Here is a 26,422-nt window from a genome sequence, read left to right on the forward strand (position 1 = left end):
AGGAAACTTCAGGTTGTAGTAAAAGGGAAAAACAGTACAGAAAAAAAAAACCTATCTTTTTGATAAGACTTTATGGAACAGAATTTGTATTTAATCAGAATGACTAAAGACCCTTTTTTGGTGATGAAAGCAAAAGAAGCAAGTGGAAGTGTTAGATCTCTTGGTTTTTTCATCTACAGTATTTATATTGCAATCTCAACTAGGTATAGTGCATTAATATAAAATACTTTTGAAATACATCATCTTTTTTTTAAATGGAACCTATTCAAAAATCACATACTGCTAGATAGGATATTGAAATGATTGGTGTGCATTATTTTTTAAAATCTTCTTTTTTGGTCAGCATAGATTTCCTTTAATTTTCATTTCTAGTAGGACTTCATTTTGAGGTTTAATGTCTATGAAGCCAGTATAAAGTTTTACAATGTAGTAATTCTGGATTCCAAGTCATTTAAGATGAAAAATGAAATGTGAGAGGTGCCTGGGTGGTTCAGTTGGTTAAACGCCTGACTTTGTTTGGCTCAGGTCATGATCTCACAGTTGGTGAGTTCAAGCCCTGTGTCAGACTCTGCGTTCTGTCAGGCTGATAGCACAGAGCCTGCTTGGGATTCTCTCTCTGTCCCTTCCCTGCTCTCTCTCTCTCAAAAATAAACATTAAAAAAAAAAAAAGAAAAATGAAATGTGAAATTACTTAAGAAAACTAATTTTCTTCTGTAACATCTAAGTCCTCATCATCCTCTTCATCATCTTTTGCTTGTTGATCCTTTATTAGTTATCTGTCCTATTGCAGATACACACTTAGCTGACAGTGATCTTTGAAGAGTTGACTTTGGATCTGCTCTGACAATATCTAAACAGGATGAATAATCTGGTTGATATGGACAATTTTGAAAAACCTCTAAATCTTCATCAATGTTTTGTATAAATTGGTAGATAGCAGTGCAGACCTTTAAAACTTTGCCATGAAGTAACATTTCAATAGTGATAAATTCTAAAAATATAGTCTTTATGTCCTTTATTTTCTGCTTTTCAAAATTGTCAATAGTTTCCTCCAGATGACGAGTTGTTCAGGTAGCATCCATTGTGGCTCTCTGTAATTAAGTTTCTGCATTACAAAACATTTTTTTAAAGATTAAAAGTCAGATGCTCAGTCAGTTGAGCATCCAACTTCGGCTCGGGTCATGATCTCACAGTTTGTGAGTTCAAGCCCCATATCGGGCTCGCTGCTATGAGCGCAGAGCCCACTTCTGATCATCTGTCCCCCTCATTCTGCCCCTCCCCCACTTGCACTCTCTCAAAAATAAACAAACATTAAAAAGCAAACAAACAAAACAAACAAAAAAAGATCAGAAGTCAAAGGATACAATAATATGTATTCCTTCTGAGTTAACTGATTGGCTTCCCAAGTCATTGCTATTAATGTTGCTCTGAGATCCTCTCATTTCATTTTCACAATGGTTCCATAAGCTTTCAAAGGTTCAACTACTCTGGCTTCAAGTCTTTCAACCTCTGCTTGTTGATAATACTGAAGTTTGGCAAACTAATCAGAAACGTTTTTTAGGCCCTGCTTTCTTCCTTTCTTTCTTTGTCTCTCTCTCTCCTTCCTTCCTTCCTTTCCTCCCTCCCACCCTCCCTCCCTCCTTTATTTTTTCAGGCCCTGCTCTAAACCTGGGGTCTCTGTAGAGGCATACACGTTGATTTCATTCACCAGTAGGTCTGCTTTGTCTCACAGTCTGGCATTTTTCCACACATAAGCAGCAAAGATTTGGCACAGCTCTCCAAAATGTTTCTCCGCATTTGTGACAGCATCATGCAGTTGTCTGGTTTGAGTATCCTAGTTTTCCAACCTATGCCTCAACACCCTGCCTTGTGCATGGCTGGGGACTCCGGGCTGGCATCCAATGACCTGGGCTCTGACATGACTGAGCGTGAACTACAGTGCAAGATGCCACCTCCTGGAGCCCCCACCACCATCTGATAATCTTTTCAATTTTGATAGTAATATGATTCATTAGTTTCTTATGGATCCTTCCATGTTTGTTTATGTAAATATAAATAATGTATTACTATTATTATCATTTGTTACATAATAGATAGCATATCATGTCCTGTTCTGTTTCTTGCTGTTTCATTTAACATCATATCCTTGAGATCTTTTCAGTATACAGAAAGCTTTCTCAATCAGTTTTATAGCCACATCACAGTATTTCAAAGCAGCTTGCACTGGGGCCAGAAAAACAGAAAAACAGCTGTTCTAACCAACAAAGAGCAATGGGGACCAGATCTACCTTCCTGCCTGTAACAACTGGGAACACCAGATAAAATATCTGAAAAAAAAAAATTAAAAAACTGTGTCCAACACATTAGACATCAAAGAAGGATAGTGATCCCTAAGGGATGGGAATCTAATGAGGTGTGCTCATAACTGCCTTATTGCCCGAAAACCTTTCCAAGTCACTGTGAGGGAGTGCAAACACAGGTAGCTAGTAGGTCCAGCTAAATTGAGGAGAGGAAGCTAGAAGACTAAGGAAGTCAAAGCAGCTAGAGCTTGCAGGACAGAGTATTAGAGAGTAGATAGCTGCTCAAAAAAACAAAAACAAAAACAAAAACGAAAACAAAAAACAAACAAAAAAACACCTCTGGAGATTCCCAAGAATCCCCCTGAGTCTCTGAGTACTGATCAGCATGTGCAGGTGAGGAAACTAACCAAGGGTGGAAAAGGAACCACCGAAAAAGATTAAAGGGAACAATTTCAGGAGCTTATACTAGCAGGCAATAAATAGCTCCTGTTCTGAGCAACCAAAGTGAAAAACTTCGTAACTTAACGATATTTGGCTATAGTACTGTTACAGCTTGAATTGTGTCTTCCACAAAAATATATTTGAGTCTTATCCCTCAGCACTTCAGAATGTGGCCGTGTTTGGAACAGGATCTTTACAGAGATAATCAAGTTAAAATGAAGTCAGTAGGGTAGGCCCTAATACATTCTGACTGGTGTTCTTATAAAAGGGGAATTTAGACACAGAGACAGACATACAAAAAGGCAAGAGGATGTGAAGAAGCAGGGGAGAACTGTGTGAAGCCAGAGAACTGGAGTGATGCATCTATAAATGAAGGAATGCCAAAGATCGCCAGCAAAAAAACAAAGGCTATGATGAAGCAAGGAAGAATTTCCCTACAGGTTTCAGAGGGAGCAAGATCCTGCTGACAACTTGATTTTGGACTTCCAGCCTCCAGAACCATGAGGCAATACATTTCTGTTGTTTTAATCACCTAGTTTGTGGCACTTAGCAGCCATAGGAAACTAATATGAATGCAAAGAAGGGTTTTGCTTCAGTAGTGAATCAAAGAAATATAAAAAGAGAAAACTTATTTAAAAGCTGCTCTCTTTCTGCTTATAAGCACACCTACAAAAAATCTAACGGTTCCCAAGTAACTTCATTGTATACTAGAACAAAGCCCAAGAGTGTCTATAAAATTAAAAAATATATATATCTAGCACCCAAAAAGGTAAAATTCACATCTGACATCCAATAAAAAATGACCATGTGTATAAAGAAGCAGGCAAATATGATCTATAATGAGAAGAAAAATTAATTGTGAACCAACCCAGAAATGACATAGCTGATAGAATTAGTAGACAAGGACATTGCAACAGTTATTATATGGTATTTCATATGTTTAAGAAGCTAGAAGAAAGACTGAACATGCCAAGTAGAGAGACAGAATGTTTGAAAAAAAGATCAAATTTCTAATAGTGAAAATTAAAATATCAGAGATTAAAAATACAATGAGTTAAATTAATATTAGCAGAGAAGATTAATGACTTGAAGACACAGCAATATAAATAACTAAAATTAAACAGAGAGATTAAAAAAAAAGACTGGAAAAATGAACAGAATATCGGTGAGCTGTAAAACAAATACCAGTGACCTAACACATGTGTAAGTCTTTAAAGGAAAACGGGAGGTAGAACATGGGTGAGTCAAAACCACAATCGTAATTGAAGATTTCAACATGCCTCTCTTAACAAGAAGAAAGAAAACACATAAAGACATGGAAGACTGGGACAACATTATTAATCAACTTGACTGCATTGGTAATTATAGCATATTATATCTCCAAACACCAGAACACACATTCTTCTCAAGGGTTCAAATGAAACATTTACCACACAGAAGAGCATATCCTTGACCTTAAAATAAGTTTAAATAAATACAAAAAGATTCAAGTCACATGAAGTATGTACTATGATTATAATGGAATTAAATGAGAAATTAATAATAAAAAAGTATCTGGAAAATTCTGTAAATATTTTGACACAAACTAACATACTTCTAAATAATCCATGAATCAAAGAAGAAAGAAAAAGGAAAATCAGAAAATGAGGGATGCCTGGGTGGCTCAGTTGGTTGGGTGTCTGACTTCGGTTCAGGTCATGATCTCACGGTTCGTGGGTTTGAGCCCTGTGTCAGGGAGCCTACTTAGGATTCTGTGTCTCCGTCTCTCTCTGCCCCTCCCGATCCCTCGCTCTCCCTCTCCCTCTCTCTCTCAAAAATAAATAAACATTAAAAAAATTTTTTTAAAGGGGCGCCTGGGTGGCTCAGTTGGTTGAGCATCCAACTTCAGCTCAGGAATGATCTCACCGCTGGTGAGTTCAAGCCCTACATCGGGCTCTGTGCTGACACTGACAGCTCAGAGCCTGAAGCCTGCCTCAGATTCTGTGTCTCCCTCTCTCTCTCTGCCCCTCCCCACTCACACTGTCTCTCTCTCTCTCTCTCAAAAAATAAACATTAAAAAAAATTTTTTTTAATTAAAAAGTATTTGAACTGAGTGAAAATGAAAACAAAACACATCGAAATTTGTGGGATGAGGTTTAGAATTTAGAAAGAAAGCTATAGCACTAAGTGTTTACATTAGAAAAGAAGGAAGGTCCCAAATAAATGATTTCAGTTTCCCTTAAGAAAATAGAAAAAAGGGAGGAAGTTATACTCAAAGTCAGCAGAAGAAAAGAAAATATAAAGATCAGAGTAGAAATTAATGAAATAGATAATAGAAAGCAATAGACAAAATAAAATCAAAATTTGTTTCTTTGAAAAGATCAACAAAATTGACAAACCTTCAACTAAGCTGACCAAGGAAAAAAGAAGACTCACATTACTAAAATCAGTAATGAAAGAGGGCATCACTACCAACCTTATAGAAATAATAAGGATTATAAGTGAATATTATGAATAACTATATGGCAATAAATTAGGTAACTCAGATGAAAGCTAGAACTCATAGAAAGAGGTAAACTATTGAAAGTGACTTAAGAAGAAATAGAAAATCTGAATATATTTATAGTTAAACAATTTCTTAAGTTTATTTATTTTGAGAGAGAGAGAGAGAAAGAGAGAAAGCATGAGCAGGGTGGGGGCAGAGAGAGCGGGGAGACAGAGAATCTCAAGCAGGCTCTGTGCTGTCAGTGCAGAGCCCAATGCAAGGCTGGAACTCATGAACCATGAGACCATCATGATCTGAGCCTGAATCAAGAGTCAAATGCTTAACCAACTAAGCCACCCAGGTGCCCCTGAGGAGATTTATAATAAGACACTGAATTAGTAATTTTTGAAACTTCGCACAAAAGAAAGCCCGGCCCCAGATAGTTTAAGTGATAGTTGAATACTACCAAATACTGAAAGAAGAACTAATAATAATTTTTCACAAACTCTTACCAAAAATAGAAAACACTTCCCAACTCATTCTACAAGACCAGTATTATGCTGACATCAAAACCAGACAAAGACATCACAAGAAAACTATAGACCAATATCGTGTAGGACACAAAACTCTTCAACAAAATACTAGCAACTAAATCCAGCAACATGTTAAAAAGGAAAAAAAAAAAAAGAATATACATCAGGACTAAGTGGGATTTATCTCAGGAATGCAAAGGTTGGCTTAACATCTGAAAATCAATTCATGTAATATACTATATCAATAGAATAAAGGACAAAACCACATGATCATTTCAACAGAGTCATAAAAGTCATTGAGCAAAATTCAACACACTGTCATGATAAAAACACCCAAAAAACTTGGAATAGAAGGGAACTTCCTCAACTTGCTAAAGGGGATCTATGAAAAACTCAGTTAATATCGTAAGTAATGGTCAAAAGCTGAATGTTTTTCTCCTAAAATCAAGAACAAGATAAGGATGTTCAGCTCTTGCCACTGCTGTTCAACATTACATTGGAGGTTCTAGCCAGGGTTAATTAAACAAGAAAAAGAAATAAGAAGGATCCACCTTGGAAAGAGAGAAGTAAAAATATCTCTATTTGCAGGTAACATAATCTTGCATATAGAAAATCCTAAGGAATCCACTAAAAAAACAGAATAATTGAGTTTAGCAAAGTACAAGATCAATATGCAAAAATCAACTGTATTGTGTTTTAATTTTTATTTTAGAGAGAGAACATGGGGAGAAGGGCAGAGGGAGAAAGAGAGAAAATCTTAAGCAGTCTCCATGCTCAGTGCAAAGCCCAGCGTGGGAGCTCGATCTCACAATGGTGAGATCAAGACCTAAGCAGAAATCAAGAGTCAGATGCTTAACCAACTGAGCTACCCAGGTGCCCCTCAACTGTATTTCTATGCACTAAAAATGAACAGTCCAAAAAAAAAAAAAAAAAAGATAATTCTATTTACAACAGCATCAAAATAATTAAATACTTAGGAATAAATTTAACAAAAGAAATACAAAACTTGTGCTCTGAAAACTAAAAATCATTTATGAAAAAAATTTAAAAACTTAAATAAATGGACAGCTATCCCATGTTCATAGATCACAACACCTAATACTGTTAAAATGAAAATACTCTCCAAACTGACTATAGATTCAACATAAAACCTATCAAAATCCTACGTAGCTTTTTCACAGAAATTTACAAGCTGATCCTAAAATTAGTATGAAAAAGCCAAAATAGCCCAAAAAAATCTTAAAAAAAAAAAGAACATCGGTAGCCTAACACCTCCAAATTTCAAATTTTACTATAAAATTTCATTAATCAAAACAATGTGGTACTGATATAAGGATAGACATACAGATCTATGAAACAGAACTGAGAGTCCAGAAATAAACCCTCATATTTATGGTCAATAAATTCTTGATAAGGTGTAAAGACAATCCAATGGAAAGAAAGTAGTCTTTTAATAGATTTTTGGATGGGTCATTTGCATGTTAAAATCACTTAGGACAAAGACAGGACTTTCGTCTGAAATATAACCATTGGTAAGATATCCAAATTGTTCACTGGAAGTGCCTGGGTGGCTCAGTCAGTCAGTTGAGTATCTAACTCTTGATTTTGGCTTGGGTCATGATCCCAAAGTCATAGTCTAGAGCCCTGCATCTGGCTCTGCCTTAAATGTGGAGCCTGCTTGGGATTCTCTCTCCCTCTCCCTCCCTCTCTCTCTCTCCTCTCTCCCTCGCCTTTTCTCTCTCTTTCCCTCTCCCTCTCTCCCCTGCTCATTCTCTCTAAAATTAAAAAAAAAACTTTAAAAAAGTATTCACTGAATAAATGGGAATGTCCAAGAGTTCTGCAGATAATCTTAAATAGGAAAGACAGAGGCAGTGTAGGTATGCACCATGAAACTTTAGAGAGCTTTATTCTCAGAAGAGCATAAGTTTCTGTTCAACAGTGAAAAGATAACAATCTGGAAATAGTGCTGGGAAACCAAGAGTATATTGACCAGACTTCTTCCTGACATATAAGAAGAAACAGAATATGTATAAAGAGCTTGACATATCCTAACAATCAATACATGCTAGATGTACAGTGATGATAACAATAAAGCATTTTATACACCGTAGACATGTAGTAATTGTTTATTCCCATTCCTTAACTTATATAATGTGACTTTTTTTTACTACCATCATTAGTTTTGCAATCTAAACCTATCTACAACGAATAGCAACATGTGGTGTAAAGAGGACAACTGAGTTACAGTTAGAAAGTGAAAACCCAATTTTCTGTAGCTGCCAAATAAAGACAGCTACTAACCCTCTAGGGCATGATTTAAAAAAATAAAAATAAAAAAAATTCCACGTGTGTTCCTTGACAAAAAGCAAGACTTGTTAGTTCTAACGAAACTTAATATGCCCTGGTAGTTTGAGACTCACCCTATAATGCAATTAAATTAAATTAAAACCTAAAAGATCTCCAGAAAAGATAATGTTATAGTTTAGTAAAACACATATTTAAAATACCATTATCCTTTGTATAATACACTAAGCAACCATTAATATAAATGAAATTTTAAATTAACACAAGTTCAAGATTACTTACTTCACTATAATTTGAGGGCAAATAAGGGAGAATTATTACTAACAAACACTAAGCACTTAAAGTCTGTTCAATGCACATTATGTTCAACAAAGTAAAAGTTATCGCTCTTTTTCTGTATGTAGACATTAGAAAATTCTATATATAGAATAATTAAGTTCATTAGAAAAATAAAAAGATTTTATAAAATGATATAGAGAGGAGGTATTTTTACTATATGGTGACATATACTATGTAACTACCTATCAATCTAGAAGTTAGCTATATGACCTTATCCCAAAAAGTTAGTGATATGAGTATCTTAAGCCATACTGCCATGTTAACATCTTTTTTTTTTTTTTTTTTTGAGAGAGAGAGTAGGAGAGCAAGCAAGCATGAGTGGGGGAGGGGCAGAGAGCGAGGAAACAGAGAATCCCAAGCAGGCTCCGTGCTGTCAGTGCAGAACCTGATGGGAGGCTCGAACTCACAAACAAGATCATGACTTGAGCTAAAGTCAAGAGTCAGACACTTAACCAACTGAGCCAGCCAGGCGCCCCCAACCTTAACATTTTCGAATACTTTGGGGACATAAAAACCATAAGATAACAAGTTTGTGGTGACAGTCTTTAATGCTACAGAAACTATGTAAGGGAGACTTGGGGAAAATTTACATGGAAAAATTTATTTAGTGCAACATAGTACATCTTTTACCATGTACTTGAAGAAAATGCAGGCAATTATAGGTAAATAAAGAAGGGGTTCTTGGCTAACATCTAAGTTGCTCTGTAATAGTTAGATACTATGAAACCATATGCCTCTCACCTTCATTCAGGCACAAGGACCAACACAGGAAAATTCTACTCATCCCCATGATAAAATAGGTATCATCACACTAAAAAAAAAAAAAAAAAAAAAAAAAAAAAAAAAAAAAAAAAAAAAAAAAAGGCATTCTGATAACTAAAACTACTTCTATTTCTCAGAGACTGGTCTGTAGTACCTATATTTTATTAATTCTCAATTTGCAAAATTCACTCTGTTCCTCTACCTAGAACTCTAGCCCTAGATCTTCCAATGGTTAACTCTGTATTATATAGACTTTAGCTCAAAAGGCACTTCTCATATCAATTTTCTTCCCTGATCACTCCAACCATGGGAGTCACCAAGTTGACTACTACCTCCAATCAGTATCATTCCCATTGCTCTACTTATCATTCATAAATTACTATATCTTACTATTCATTGATTATTGATTCTCTTCCTTTACAAGAATACATATATGAGGACTGAGATACTGTTCATCTTGTTCGCTTGTCCTGGTGCCTAGAAGAATGCCTGACATATAGTAAATGACATCAATAAATATTTAGTAAGTAAACCAATTAACTTCTAGATAGGGAAGGATAAGTGATTAAGTGGACTCTCTATACTGCCTCAGTATATTTTGATTGCTAAATCTATTACTATTCCTCAGTGTTTTGCATTCCTTAGTATTTATACAATTTAGGTGTCTATGTTCAATGCAGGTAAAGAAAAACAAAAATAATTTGAAAGTTAATGTGCCAGAGATGAGAGAACATATAATACGCATGGTGGGGGAAATGCATATTTAATATACATAAATGAAGAAAATTATTAATGGTTTAAAGATAATTTTGGGGTTATTACTGATCAAGTATTCTTCTGAGCAAAATAAAAGAATTAAAGATAATTTGGGGGTTATTGCTGATAAAGTTTTCTTTTGAGGCAAAATAAAAGAAGAATTTAAAAAGAATTAAAATTAGAAAAGTCATGGTCAAATCAATGTCTAAGTATTGAACTTAGATAGTGATTGTGTAGCCCTGCAATATGATGTCTATTTTATAAAGGGCAGATACATTCAAATTGGATTTTCCTTCTTAGGAGGAAGGAAAGATTATTATTCTTTTCTAATAATCACTAAATAATAAATATTTTTACTTTTCTAATTTCTTGTTCCTTTGATAAATAAGAGCTATAAACAAATATAAATAGATTTCATACCTTAAATTTTGTACCCCATGAAAAATATAGTTGTCTAGAGCACTTCATTATGTGTTTTAGACAAACCGACTACTAAGAACACATTAAACTGTGAGTAAAGTACGGGCTGTGTGCTGACAGCTCAGAGCCTGGATCCTGCTTCGGATTCTGTGTGTGTCTCTCTCTCTGCCCCTCCCCCACTCATGTCTCTCTCTGTCTCAAAAATAAAATAAACATTAAACTGTGAGTAAACTCTATCATTCTTCATTAATATCTCATTTTTTTAGAACTACTGAATTGTTAATTATATTTCAAGTTTACTTAGAAATTTGAGTTCACATGGAACAAACACATGAGGCAACATTATTACTGGCAAATTCTACAAATCAACAATATCCTTTATACTGAGACATGATGAGACCTTGCATATAATTCATTGTAATCTCAATGATATTTGTCAGACAACTTTTACATCATTTCATTGTTTTGTTTTGTTTTTTTTTATCAAGAAAGAAAATAGCTCTAGGTTCTTTTGAAAAACAGCTTTCCTGAAATGAAAGAGTATAAAGAATAGAGCAAAAAAATACCCAATTCATAAACTATGGAGACGCTCAATTTTAGAAATGAATGATACAAATCTAACATTCATTGACCTATTGTTCATATCATCTCCACATGCTGCAAATTTCTAACTAAGGACCTTGTCTTATAGCAAATAATCAAATCAAGCCACGTCATGTTATCTTTTTAATTCATACATATTTGCACAATTTTTTTTAAGATAATGCCTCAACAAGATTAAATATTTCATTTAGTTATAGAGTGTAATTTCCTGGGAACTGCTATTTATAAAATCTCTCTTTAATGGATTCTTTACTAATTTTGTTAATTACATATTATTAAGGGAAAAATTCTACTTTCTTTTTTGTAGACATAATTCATTTTTTGTAGAAAGAATAAGCTTTCTTCCTTTACAAAAATAAAAGTAACCATTATCTCTGGTTTGCTAAAATTCAGAAGAAAGAAAAAGTTCCTTGATTTATTGTCTGTTAGAATTAAAATGGTTAGCATCAAAGTTTTGATTATCTAAGAGTATATATTAAATACATGAAAATATAGTCATTCAGAATTCAGAGATTGGGAATCTCAACTATTTGAAAAGCCTCAATCCTAAAAGTAAGCTTTAAAGGATTCCAACCAACAAAAACCTCTTTAATATGTGCAGGTTGAACCTTCCTCAAATTCTCTCTGAGGCAATTAATTGCATGTAAAATGACAAATCAAATTAGATAAATAATATTACAGCATGAAAAAAAATGGCAGTTAACAGCAGAGGGAAGACAAAGAACTATCAAAATACAAAGAAGATCTGAAGATACATACCAAACCATCTATAGGTGAAAGGATAGGATACTGAAGATACACTTCAAAATAATCCATGTCTAGGGGAGAATCAAATGAGGGGTATAAAAGAGACAGGTTTGGTCATGTGTTGATTATGGAAGCCAGGTAATAGATAAAGAGGGTTTGTCACAGTATTCTCTCTACTTTTATATATGCTTGACAACTTTGCTAATAAAATACAACAACAAAAACAAACACGGAATTATAAGTCAAGAGTCCCTGAAGATATCGATTAGTGATAAACAATCTCATAATGGCCAAATTCAAAGGCCTTATTTCTGTTCCCATCTTATATGATCTCTCCATCAAATGACACTGCCTCATACCTTTCCTTAAACTATTGTCTTTCGTTTCTCAAACTTTCTGACTCCTATCCTCTCAGTCTCTTCAGCTGGATCTTCTTTGTCTTCGTGCCTCCAAAGTTTGGAGATCCTCAAAGATCTTGTCTCTTCAAACTTTACCGACAATCACAAAGTGTTAATTACAATTATATGCTAATGACCCTCACATTGCCATTTCCCACCTCCACGTCTCAGGAGTACTAGAAGTATATTTCCAATGCTATATATTGGAATATACTCACCACTTGGTAAATTTTACTATATTCTCTCCTTAGCTGTAGATGAGCACTTTTTACTTTGCCTGATATATCCATGTAGATCACCTACTAGTACCTCAAATTCAGTATATAAGTTTGAAACAAAACCCAGTTCATAGTGTTTTGTGTTTTTTGTTTTTTTTTTTTTTTTTCACATTTCTCCACCAAAAGCAGTAGCTCTCCTCTCAGCTTCTTAGTTTCTGCAAATGGTACCAAATCAACAAGGCGTCAAAGTCATGCTTGTCTGGGCCCTCTTTCTTCATATCCTTTCAGTTCTATTCTTTCCTATTGTTACTGCTACAAGACTCCTTCAGCTCTTATCACCTCTTTGCTGGTACTACTGCTACCAGCAAAGCTAATTGGTCTTCTGTCCTCTGGTTTCTTTTAATTACAATCCGTCACATAGAGTTGCCAGATTAATATTCCTGAAGACTATCTCTCTAAAGATTTCACTCCCCTGCTGAAAAATCTTTGATGGGGGGGCGCCTGGGTGGCTCAGTCGGTTGAGGGTCCAACTTCAGCTCAGGTCATGGTCTTGCAGTTCGTGAGTTCGGGCCCCACGCTAACAAACAGCTCCGAGCCTGGAGCCTGCTTCAGATTCTGTATCTCTCTCTCTCTCTCCCCCTCCCCTGCTAATGCTCTGCCTCTCTCTGTCTCTCAAAAATAAATAAAAAAATCTTTGATGGGTCCCCTCTGCCTAGTAAATAAATCTGAATTCTCTATCCAAATGGTCAATGCCCTTTACATGACCTGGCGACAATCAAACTGAACTCTGATGGTGTTTTATTTATCCTTCTATGAAGAAAATGTACCTTTTTCTTTCTGCTACCTAGTAATAGCTAATTTAACATAGGTCGTATTTCCCCCCAATATTTATTGGTTGTTTGAGGGCAAGGACCATATCTTGGTACTACCTCCCCACAGAAAATAATACAATGTTTGTGAAGGAAGGAAAATAAGACTTCAGAATAAAACCCAATTAAATTTAGGCTACAAAATAGTATTTTAAGTCCTTTTCCTACAGATGTAGTCTTTCCAGAATGTGTACAGAGAATAAAAACTATTTATTACCTGTTATTACATTTATATCTGGGTACTGGTTTTCACACAGACCAACAGCTTTGCTATCTCTCTCAAAAGCCTCTCGAAGTTCTTTCTTGACTGCTGCCGAACCACATAATCGGTACAGGCCTACTACCTAGAAATAAAATTATGGCCACATTATGATAAATTTGATAAGAAGATATAACAGCACAAAATATTTAAGTCACATGAACTTGGTAATCAAATATGTTCTGATGACATTTAATTAAAAATACCTCAAACAGCTTTTGAAATCTCACCATAGACTATATTCATCAGTTTAATAAAAACATTCTATATTCTTTCATTTAAATTCAGACAATATACTATGATTTCTATAATGCTGGCTATCTTAAGATACAAGCCCTTCCCTTTAGTCTTATATGCTCAACCAATATCTCCATGCCCCAAGGTCATGCCTTTTCACATCTTTTCCCTGAACTGAAGAAATGCAGCACAGTGGTTAAACAAGGGTTTGGGATTCCATATAGTCTCACTCTGTAACTCTTTGCTTAGTGAATTTGGGCAAATTATTTAATCTCTTTAAACTCAGTTTATTTATCCATAAAAAAGTAATACCATTGAAATAAAATTCCAATATACTATTTGTGTGAAGTTACCTTTTTAGAAGAAAAAAAAGATCCTCAGGAAGAAATGAATTTTTTAACTTACTAAGTTAATTGATTATAAAGGGACAGAGGAAATTCAATTAAAATATATTAAAATTAAAATTAAACCTTTAGTTCAAAATGTATATAAGATACACAGATACCACCCACCCTACATTAAAAAGATTCATTTTTTAAACACAGTTCATATAGGAGATAAAATACTAAGTCTTAGGAAGTTCACTATAAAGTCACTGAGAAGAAATCAGCACTGTATCTGTAAAGAGAAAACATAACTGATTAAGCAATCAGAGTTAAAAAAAAAAAAAACAAAACCTTCAAGAAAATTAAGAAAAATACGTGGTTGTTGATTATATTTCCACATCAAAGACTGTTTAGGAAGCTGAATCACCTTGAGTTGAAGGAAGTTATAAAGAAATTATTTCAAGACAGAAAAAAGTAAAAACAAACAGTGAGGATCCCCAAAGATTTGAACCAGGAATCACTTTAAAATCATATAAACAGGGGCGCCTGGGTGGCTCAGTCGGTTAAGCCTCCGACTTCAGCTCAGGTCACGATCTCACGGTCCGTGAGTTCGAGCCCCGCGAGTTCGAGCCCTGCGTCGGGCTCTGGGCTGATGGCTCAGAGCCTGGAGCCTGCTTCCGATTCTGTGTCTCCCTCTCTCTCTGCCCCTCCCCCATTCATGCTCTGTCTCTCTCTGTCTCAAAAATAAATAAACGTTAAAAAAAAAAATTAAAAAAAAATCATATAAACAATCTAGGAAAAGGAGTACACAAATGAAATTTCCAGGTGTACTTATGATACAAACCTCTCCAAGTCATTACATAACTGATAGAATACAAAAGGTGGGTCTTGATATAGGAAAATGTTACTAATGGACATAGAGAAATATTATCCAAAATAGTTGAGGTGATAAGCTATTAAGTATTAATTGAAAGATACTAAGGAAACTACAACTATTTCTGAGAGAAGGTAACGCAAGGTGCTGCTACATTCAAAAGGATGGACGTAATATGGGAAACTAAGGAATGTACTTAGAAGGAAATTTCCTATTCTTATACAAATTCATAGTGCGTTTGCATTGAGAATAGCATGTCCTATGTTGGTCACATCATCACAAGACATGGTAGAACCACAGATGATCCAGAAAATGAAACTAAAATTTTAACAGGATCAAAGAAAATGCTATCATATTAGAAGAAACTAATTTGATTGAGTGGAGCCCTTCTGGTGTAGGCACACTTAAGTGTCACAAAATCCCATAATAAAGATGTATCCCCTTGAACTTGAGAAGGAGGTGAACCTAGAACAAGTTAAAGAAAGCAATACTTCAATAGTAAGTAATAAATTAATGGTAACATGTTGTCCATGTTACCAAAAGCTGAAAATACAAAGGTAATTTTTAAAGGTGAATAAAAGAAGATAGATCTAATACAGAGATTTCAAGGAAAAGACACTTTAGGATATACCCCTAATTTCAGAGGCTGACTTCTTAAATCAAACACTTCAAGTACATGCTTGATGCCCCTATCAGGGATAGAATCTGTACTGGATAAACCAGGAGTATGATTTCCATCGTAATTTTTCCCATTGAAAGCAGGGTATAGGTGGTAATAGCCTTCAAAGCATTTGGAAGATGCCACAAACTATTTTTGTATGACTGTTAAAACCTGATGCTCCTGATAACAAACACAAGAATAATTACTGACTAAAAAGGTAACCAAAATTTAAGCAGTGTGCTAGTCTGTAAAATACAGACACAATAAGCCTCTTTCTCTGGCAGGGCAGGGGAGAGAGAGAATAAGCAAAAGAAACGAAACAAACAAACAAGCAAAAAAAGGTGTTTAAAAATTGCAGTTCCAAATGGACTACTATAAATTTTATTTTTTAGTTCATAGGAAATAATTCTTTAATAAAATACTATTTCTAAACTTTAAGTATAGAAATAAAAAGCATTGCTAAAAATATTTTGTTGGTATTTAAAATAAATTACAACAGTCTTAGTCATAAAGAAAAGAAATGCTCAAACGCTACTGGGGATATAACAAAGCAATCAGTAGCTAGTTGCAAGAGGCACTCCCTAGCCAAACTTGGGATAATTTAAGCTTCAAAGAATAATGACTATAATTGATGGTAACAAATTGAATAAATAAAAATTCATGAAAAAATTATAAGTTTTATATACCCATTCTTTATAAACTATCTCAGAAAATAGATTGTAAAAGTACAGTGCTATTTGAGTTACTTATTTTAAAATTCAGTTGTAAAAGTTTAATAATTTGAAATTGGCCTAATCTCTGACCTTTCTACATGTTGCCTGAAAAAAAAAATGGGAGAAAAACAGAGAACCTTAAGAAAAAGTAACTGGACCAAAAGTTGGATTGGAAACTAAAAGCCGTATTCTCATATAGAAAATATAAACTCTATCTGAATAATAGAGAAGAGGTTTCAAAAGCTCAGATGTACCTCTTACCTTCAGGAAACTACTGCATCTACTTTTATAGATATAAGCAAATAAGGCCCACAGAGATTAAGTGACTTGCCCAACATCACACAGCTAATTAATAATGGAGGAGAAACCAGTACCCAAGTTTCCTGCATCTTAATACAAAACCCCACTAACTTACTTACACTGTTTCTGTAGTTTCCACATCAGGTTCAAGGTGAGTTATTTTAAAACTCTTTTCTACACATAAAGAAATCATAATTCTGATTCGTTGATATTTACCTCTGATGTTTTTAATCAATGTCACAAATTCTGATAGTATTAAAGCAGAAATACTTCAGAATATCTAATTTTAGGCTTAATTTTTGAATTTAAACTATTACTTGCACCTCAGAATAACATCCTGAATGATATGTTTTTTCTCATTGTCACAGTCCACATGTATTAATGAAAAAAAGATAAGGTCTACAACTGGTTAACATTACATATCTTATTATATATAACACCAGGGTTTTTGTTTCCTTTAATGGGCTGCTTTTACATTTTTAAATTTTATTTTATTTTATTTTATTTTATTTTATTTTATTTTATTTTATTTTACCTTCTCACTTAAAAGGAAGAGAGAATGAGACATGTTATTAGTAGGACCTCTCCTTATCCTCCAAACTATCCCAAAGTTCAGAGACAAATAAGCTTATGTATGCTTCCTGAAGTGTGGGATGAGGGAGAGTTGGGAACAAGGGCAGGGAGTTAGTTTTAGGAGTATAGCAGGGTTTTAAGATTCACTGTTGGAATTTTGTACCACAGGAATGTCAAACCATGCAGAAACATTCCTTAAATGAATTAGTCTTTGCCTATCATAGCTCTGGCTTTTCTTAGGAATGTCATTGTAAAGCAATCCTGATAGTAGGTATAAAACCCACATAATTCTGCATCACAACATAAATTGTGGAACCATCTAGCATGCTCTCAATTGCTAACTGACAATGTAGGTGAAGATGTGAATTATACCCTAAACAATAATGGGATAAATTTTAAAAACAGGAATGAGAAAATGTCTAAATTAGATTTTTTTAACCTTACCTTGAATCCCTTCCCCCAAGACCTACTATAAATTTAATTAATTAAGGTAGATAAATACATCGGGAGGTAGTAGAGAAACTGAAATAATACCTGACAGCCTCTCTTTTCAATTTCCATAATACATTTTTGTATCAGAAGTGGCACCTTCAGTCCTGTATTTTCTTTCTCTACAACTTTTCGAATATCAACACCAAATATTACTGGTTCTCGATTTATAGCCAGTCCAGGAAGAGAATTATCCCACTGTTCCAGAAGAGTCACTTTCACATAAATAAGACCTCGAGGCTCAAGTTTGACAGCCAACTGATGTGTCTTTGTCACTCTGAATAAGGTGGGGAGAACAACAGTTCCGTGACAACACACTCGATTTTTTCTTGGAGTCGGTTCCCAACTGAATACTACTAATTTCAAATGCTGTGCATTTTCAATTTCTATGTTGAAAGTATGATCCATGTCTAAAAATGTTGTCCGACATGTGAGCAAAGCTGTTCTTGCTTTGTTTACTGAATCTACCTGAATTGCACAAAAGACATCTTTTGAATCTATCCGAGGTGGTTTTAAATCCTCAGCACCATAGAAATGCACACTCATGAGCCCAGATATGTACTGAGAACACTTAGGTTGATCAGAAAAACTATAATGTCTAAAAGCATCAATGTCTATTTCACTCTTGCTGCAACTACTTGGAATTAGTTCTTTTCCCTTTCCAAATTTGTTGTCAGATCCATGTTTGCTAGATTTAGTTATAAGTTCAGGTGAATCTCCATCACTGAGGTAACCACCTTTGCAGGAATACTTAGAACTCACAGATGTTTTCTTCTGGTAGCTGTGCTGAGAAGATACACTGGTATCCAGATGGTACCGACTTATGACATTCCTCTTAGCAGCTGTGGTTGTGTTCCCAGAAGGTAGAATATTGGCATGATGAATTTCTCGACAGGTACATTTAGACAAGGAAGGAGTATTATCTGGATTGTTCATGTAATTCAAAGTTCCTTTAACACTCAGTTTTCGGCTAAGTTCTGGCAACCTTTTCATTTTCATGGAAAGTTTCCTCACAGTTCGTGGAGATTTTATTTTATCTGGGAAAGACCAGTTAATTGAACTGCTTTTTTTCACAGGGCTAGGGCTTGGAGAAGATAATTCGGTAGCTCCCAGTTCAGTCTTATTTGTAGCACCTAGGATCCCAGGACCTTTAAAAAAAAAAAAAAAAAAAAAAAAAAAAAGATATTATAAGGTGATATGTTTTGATTCCGATTCCTACTTTATAAATCATCAACTAAACAGACTCTCCCATGGACAGAAATTTCTCCCTTGTTTTATCACACTGGGGAGATTTAGTAAGTTACAAGTTTAGGTAAATCTCCATTACCACCTTCAAACACAATATCAAGGATTTCCAGGGGTGCCTAGATGGCTCAGTAGGTAGAGCAAGTGACTCTTGATCTTGAGATTGTGAGTTTTAGCCTCATGCTGAGTGTAGAGATTACATAAAAATAAAATCTTAAAGAAAGGGGGGTCGGGATTTCCAAATGGCTTAGGGTGGAAAGAAGCATCTTGGTCTCCATCTTCTTTTCTACTTTAAAGGTTTGGAGGAAGGGTAATATAGATTCCTTTTAAATCTTTCCCACTGCAATATAATTCAGGGAGTATGTTATTTTATAACCATGAACAGTGGATATCAGAGGAAACTAGGAAAGCTTCCTATTTTGATATGTTTATTTTGGCATATTATCTATTTGAGTGTTTATTTAGAAATCCTACTCCAATTTTAAAAAGAAAAAAGAAATCCTACTCTAATAAAAGAACATTTGTTTATACTTCTCTAAAAACTAAATTTTATCACATAGCAGTGGTTTTTTTTAAAAAAGTTAAAAACAAAACAAGCTTATTATTATTATTTATTTACTTTTTTTTTTTTAAGTAGGCTTAATGCCCAATGCAGAGCCCAACACGGGGCTTGAACTCACCACCCTGAGATTAAGACCTGAGCTGAGATCAAGTCAAATGCTTTATGACTGAGCCACCCAGGCACCCCAAAAACCGAACAAGTTTATAATTTTGACAACTAAGAGCCCTTTCTTTCTTCGATGTTCCCTCAGAACATATCACGAAAGATTATACATAGAATGAAACACAGTTAATCAAGAATAATTGAATATTGATTAGTCAGTCAGAGAAAGACAAATATCATAGGACTTTACTCATATGAGGACTTTAAGAGACAAAACAGATGAACGTAAGGGAAGGGAAACAAAAATAATATAAAAACAGGGAGGGGACAAAGCACAAGAGACTCATAAATATGGAGAACAAACAGGGTTACTGGAGGGGGTGTGGGAGGGGGGATGGGCTAACTGGGTAAGGGGCACTAAGGAATTCACTCCTGAAATCGTTGTACTATATGCTAACTAATGTGAATGTAAATTAAAAAAATAAAACTTAAAAAAAAAAAGAAAAAAAGAATAACTGAATATTGAATATCATAAAGCTAACTGAATAATTTTAAAAACTATAAAGACATTTTCCTTCTTTTATTATTTATATACAATAATTCCCTGGAACTTCAAAAGCTAAATTAGGGCTTTTCCTTGCAATTTCAATATATTAAATAACAGTACAGAGACATAAATAAGTTTTGTTATCGTCTCAGTTTTCATGAAGAGTAAAGCATTGAAATGTTTTTTATTATTTTCTCCACACAAAAATAGCTTTTTTCCCCCCTAAATGTCAAAATTATCCAGGTTTACAATAAAAAGTTTTTAAAAGATACAAAGAAATCCAAATAGCCTAAACTGAGCTATTAAGAGATGAGTCATTATAAATAGTGAGATGAAAATAATATCCAAAGTAGTTTAACAGTAAATTGTTAATATTTATAGCACTAGCCAACATTTATTGAGCTAGACAAAGTATGAAAAATTAATTTAACACTTAGTATGCACAGATTCTGATTTAATTCTTGAAATAGCCTTAAGAGTTAAGATACCACAAGCATCCCATCCTCCAGACAAGGACCTCATGCACAGAGCTGATTTGTTTAAGATCACAAAGCAGCTAAGTGGCAGAAACAGGTACAATTCAAACCTAAGCATAGGCCTTCAGAGCCTATATTCTTAAATACTGTACTTTAGAGTACTTCCATCCTTCTAAACATTTTTCTGTCTATACATATACATTAAATTGATTTTTAATGGTGGCTTCTTAACCATTATTAAGAAGTTAAGGGGCACCTGGATGGCTCAGTAGGTTAAGCATCTAACTTCAGCTCAGGTCATGATCTCATGGTTCATGAGTTTGGGGGTGCATTAGGCTCTCTGCTGTCAGCCCAGAGCCCACTTCAGATCCTCTGTCTCCCTCTCTCTCTGCCCCTCCCCCAACCCTTCCCTCTCTCAAAAATAAATAAACGTTTGTTTTTAAATAAAATATTCCATTTAACCTTAAACTTTCTTTTTTCTTTTTTTTAAGTTTGTTTATTTACTTATTTATTTAGAGAGAAGGAGGGAGGGAAGGGGGGAAAGAGAGGGAAAGACAGAATCCCAGCCAGGCTCCAGGCTGTCAGCGCCAGCCGGACGCAGGGCTCAAACTCACAAACTCACAAACTCATGACCTGAGCCAAAATCAAGAGTCAGACGCATAACCCACTTAACTGACTGAGGAGCCACCAAGGGGCCCCTCAACCTTAAACTTTCAATGCCTCAGTTAAAAAAAAAAAATGTATAAACTGACTAATCAATTTTATTTTAAAATGTGAAACTGTTCCTATTTAAGTGTTTAATAAAGCAAAATGAAAATAACTTCTAAAATCTATTATATAAGTTTAAACTGTTTCTTTAAAGAAACAATTTAGGGGTGCCTGGCTGGCTCACTCAGGACAGCATGTGACTCTAGATCTTGGGGCTGGGCTTCGAGCTTACTTAAAAAAAAAAAAAGAATAAATGAAACAATCTATGATTTAAATTATTTAAAATTTAAATGGGTTTTTCACACTTCCTCTAACTATTCCTTATAAAGATCTCTAATGACCCTAATATCAGAGGTTACTCTATGAAATACTACATTTCACAATTAAAATAACGAAAGAGTATTAATTCATTTCAAAATCGATAGATTAAATGACCTTTCTTTTAAAGTGCTAATATAATCTCCCTCCACCCCTCTTTATGTGTCCTAAAAACAAAGAAGTGGTTTCTTTATAGAGAAAGGACTATTTTAAGTATGCCTGCGGGGCCTTTCTGGTAAATAACAAATAAGAAATGGAATATTTGATAAACTAGACAAAGCATTCCCTTGTACTGTAAATTGTAGTACAATTCTATTGGTTAACTGGCCTAAAACATTCTATAGTAATCAGAGTCCTGCTGTAGTCTACAATCTATTTTGTCAACGGCTTAAAAAGCTATCCAGTATATTAAATTGCTCTAGGTTCTATTAAAGTATTACGGAGTTAATTTAACATTTTGACTTTTTTTACACATCATGCATTAAATATTCTTACTGAAGTCTTTAACTATTAAAATGAAATACTGTGTATGTTAGCAATTTCTACTTTAGACAAGACTAAACTTATTAAAATAAAAATGCTTTGTTTTTATAAAACCCAAGAGCTGAAATACTACCAAATTCAATAATTGCTTAAAATTAAACCAAAATTATACTAATCAAATCACAGACTAGCTATACAGGGAAAGTACAAAATGAAAATCTTTGTAAATCCATAAACCAGGCTAGAATCAAGTGAAACTGGCAAATTCCTTCAGCACCTAGAACAGTAACTGGCACACAGCAGAAATTGAGCGTTTATAGAGTAAATCAATTAATCAACCAACCAATTGTCAGTTGCCTGTAAAGTGGTAAACCTTTTAGGAAATATAATATAGGAATTACTATAATAGTTACCAGCCATAAAAACCCAGTAATGATACTAGTAATTAATCCAAATAAAGTGAAATAGATCATGATGATGATCACTCCTCTAGTAGTGGAAATAATCTATTAACACCCAACATAACCAGTCAAATAGATTAGGACACACCAACCCTATTAAATATTATAAAATTGGTAAACAATAATGTTAATCTACATGTAACAATACAAGATGAAAACATCAAGTGGAAATATCAAAAACCAAAAACAGGGGCACCTGGGGAGCTCAGTCAGTTAAGCATTCAACTCGATTTCGGCTCAAGTCATGACCTCAAGTCATGTGATTGAGCCCCAAGTCAGGCATCAAACTGGGCAAGGAGCCTGCTTGAGATTCTCTCTCTCTCCCTCTCCCTCTGCCCCTCCCCTGTACATGGGGGTGTGGGGGAAGGGGCATGCTCTCCCTTTCTCGAACAAAACAAAACAAAAACACCAAAAACAGACTGCTATGATCGCAACTAGATAAAACATAAATATACATATGGGACTTAATAAACAAAATAACAAGTCATAATTGTGTTAGAATGATTAAAAAATTGTCAACGATACTAAATATACTCGAGCTTTTTTATTTCTTGATCAGAAAATTATTTTGAAATTCAACCATTATCTTTGCCTATTTCTCAACAGTTCTCATTTTTGATGTTTATTTATTTTGAGAGAGAGAGAGCATGCACACAAGAGCGAGAGGGGGAGGGGCAGAGAGGGAGGGAGAGAGAGAATCCCAAACAGGCTCCACCCTCAGCGTGGGGCTCAATCTCACAACCCTGAGATCATTACCTGAGCCAAAACCAATAGTCAAATGCTTAACTGACGGAGCCACCCAGGCACCCCTCAACAGCTCTGTTAATATTGCTAAAGAAAACAGATCACTTTAGGTAACCTTTCTGATCAAACTAAAACAAAATGATGACATACAAATAAACTAAATATTTCCTTTAGTCAACTTAGGACTGTGCTTATTATATTTTAATAAGATGCTAAAAAGAAGAATAACAGAGAGAGAGGAAACATAAATAACAGCTCTACCCTACTTTCAAGTTTTTGTTTTTGTTTTTATAATATCTGTTAGTCTTTCTAGGTTCACAATTTGCCACAAACATAAAATAATAAAGTTTGAAGACAGCAACTTAAATCAAAATATGTGTAACTTTACAGACACTGGCTTTCTAACTTTGCTGTTATTCTTATGCCCTCTTGCCTTTCCTGCACCATACAAACCCATCACTCTCTGCCATACTCCTGCAAGCTTCCCTACCACTCCAATCACAACCTGTATTCCAAACTATTATTTCATAAAGCATTTATTCCTCTTTCCATCTAGCTTACATCCTCTTTCCATTTAGCTTACAAAAAAAAAACCCCACAAATTCTTCTGAAAAATCAGTCTACAATTAGAAATGCACACAATTTTTTTTTTTAATTTTAAAAATGTAAAAAAGTAGGCTTTGCACTGTCAGTGTAAGCCAGACGAGGGGCTCGATCTTATGACCGTGAGACCATGACCTGAGGCAAAATCAAGAGTCCAATGCTTCACTGACTGATCCACCCAGGTGCTCCACTCACAAAATTTTTCATTACCTTCAATCCTAACATGGCAGTGGGGAGGGGGGGGAATACTTAACTTTTCTAGTATAACTTTTCAGTGTTTCTTTCAAACTGACATAATATAGTATACACTGTTATTTAACTCACTTTTTCTCTTATCATATAACATTTATTCCACCTCCACATATCCCTGAGAAAAGGATTCAAATCCAAGTAATTTATTTGTAAAGCACATACTTATCAGCAAGAAGTGAGGAAATTCAGGGGCAAATCCAAGAACAATCAAGCCTGTTACTACTACGGGCAACTCATGTTCAATATCAGGAGAAAACTCTGGGAAATGATGTAGAATTATGACACCCAGGGCATGAGAGAGCTGAGGTGGTTCTATACCAATTCTGGTTGGTGGGCACTCCAACAGTCACTCATTGAGGGGCACTCCTAGGCTTCCTGCAGAGAAGTTCTCTAACACTCCTGCCAGAATCCTCAAGCAGAGATGCAGATACTGATGTTTGGATGGAGGCTTGTCCCATCTAAATAAATAATAAATCCCAAGGGATATGGGCAAGATACTGACAGCATCTGTTATATGCCACATCTTTGAATATTCTGTATCATTTGAAATTTTATAAATTAAAACAACTTGATGTAAAACAGAACTGCTTTCTAGGCAACATTTGATATTTGCAACTAAATATGCTCTCTGCTATTTCCTAGTGTGTCTGGGACCAAATTTTAAAAGAAGCACATCAAAAACTCAAGGCAATCAAGGAAGAAAGAAGCCATTAGGTTGAACTATTTCATATAGTGTTCTGCAGATCAAAAACTGTCAATTTAATATGGTGCAACCTAATATGCATCAAACTTCAATTATTTCTTTTCTAGGTTCCATAACTATTGCAACACCCACCTACTTGAGAGGTCTTTACTTTTACCTCTCATTTATTTTTTCTCTTCTTCCTTTCCTTTGTTCATGAGGAAATGTAGGCATGAAACTGTAAAGTAATAACTACTGATACACGGACTATACAACTTTTCAGCTATAGCCAGGCTAGGTATAAATGAATGAATGAATGAATGAATGAATGAATGAAGCAAAATTAGATTTACATAAAGAATATATCTTGGGGCGCCTGGGTGGCTCAGTCAGTTAAGCATCCAACTTTGGCTCAGGTCATGATCTAACGGTTTGTGAGTTCAAGCCCCGCATCAGGGTCTGTGCTGATAGCTCAGAGCCTGGAGCCTGCTTCAGATTCTGTGTCTCCCTCTCTCTCTGCCCTTCCCCCACTTGCAGTCTGCCTCTCTCTCTCTCAAAAATAAACATTAAAAAAAATTAAAAACAAAAAGGAAATGTATCTTTTTCTTCTGCACCTCATGATCCCACTCTTTCAACTAAGAGAAACTAATTAAGGACAAACACACTAACAGTTGGTGTAGGACTACCCCAGCATCTTCACCCCTTACAAAATCAAGTCTGTGACAGGAATAACTAAACCACCATCTATATACAAATATTTGTAAACGTTTTTGAAGTTTTCTTTATTTTTATGAAAACACACTCACTTTGTAAGGAAAAGTACATAGCTACAATAGACATCTATATTTAGTTTTAGCTACTGTCCAAGAATTGAATGGAAGAAGAAGGCAAACATGTGACCACCTTTACCTGCAAAAGGAGATTTCAACATGAGACTCTCCTCTACCATTATTCTTTCTTGTGTCTTGTGTCCAAGCCCTTGCTTGTACTGCCGCACGAGCTCTGTGGAGTGGATGGACTCAACAGGATTCACTTCATTTGACTGTGATGTATGAACCTTGCCTCTGTGTTCTGAAGAGTACAGCAAGCCTTCAGTGTACTGTTCTGCTTTCATTAGGTCTGGACCAGACAATACTCTCAAACTAACAGCAGGAAACTTCAGAACAGCAGGGTCTGCCTCACCAAAACTCAAAGCATTTGATATACCAAAGTCATCATCCTCAGGAATGGGGTTGTACCATATTTCTCCTTCATCATCTGCATCATTTTCCTCATTAAAATCTAAAGAACAATTTTTTGATAATGAAGAATTTGTAGCATTACACACCACATATGTACAATATTCTTCAGATGATTTGAGGAAAGGTCGTGATAACTGATGTTTAGGTGAGATGGATAAATGACTTATGTCTTGGCATTTCTTATTTTCTTCTTCCAGGTTAAAAGATCTCAGAGTACTCTGATATAGCCAATTGCGTTTCTTTGACACAGTGATGCTGTTAAGTGGCTTATGACCTCTGATTCCAATATTATCCTTCAGATCTTCAAGTTCTCTTCTCTTCACTGAAGACCCATAGACATTTTCAAATAAATCTGTTTCAAAGAAAAAGAAGAAAGTAAAACGTAATGCCTAGGATACCAGGAAAAACCAGT

The 26,422-nt window shown here is 34.9% G+C and overlaps 1 protein-coding gene and 1 pseudogene across 1 annotated transcript in view; both read right to left on the minus strand.

Moving 5' to 3' along the window:
• Nucleotides 1–26,422, minus strand: part of SYDE2 (synapse defective Rho GTPase homolog 2) — a 51,229-nt gene that overhangs the window by 14,238 nt on the left and 10,569 nt on the right. The window contains exons 2-4 of the mRNA XM_042952699.1: nt 25,679–26,362; nt 17,632–18,734; nt 13,372–13,498 (exon numbers count right to left, since the gene is read on the minus strand). Of these exons, the coding sequence (XP_042808633.1) occupies nt 13,372–13,498; nt 17,632–18,734; nt 25,679–26,362 (1,914 nt within the window). The remainder of the gene's footprint in view (nt 1–13,371; nt 13,499–17,631; nt 18,735–25,678; nt 26,363–26,422) is intronic.
• LOC122227798 lies at nt 701–11,738 on the minus strand (annotated as a pseudogene).

The sequence above is a fragment of the Panthera leo genome, chromosome C1, assembly GCF_018350215.1.
Source record: "Panthera leo isolate Ple1 chromosome C1, P.leo_Ple1_pat1.1, whole genome shotgun sequence".
NCBI classification, from domain to species: domain Eukaryota; kingdom Metazoa; phylum Chordata; class Mammalia; order Carnivora; family Felidae; genus Panthera; species Panthera leo.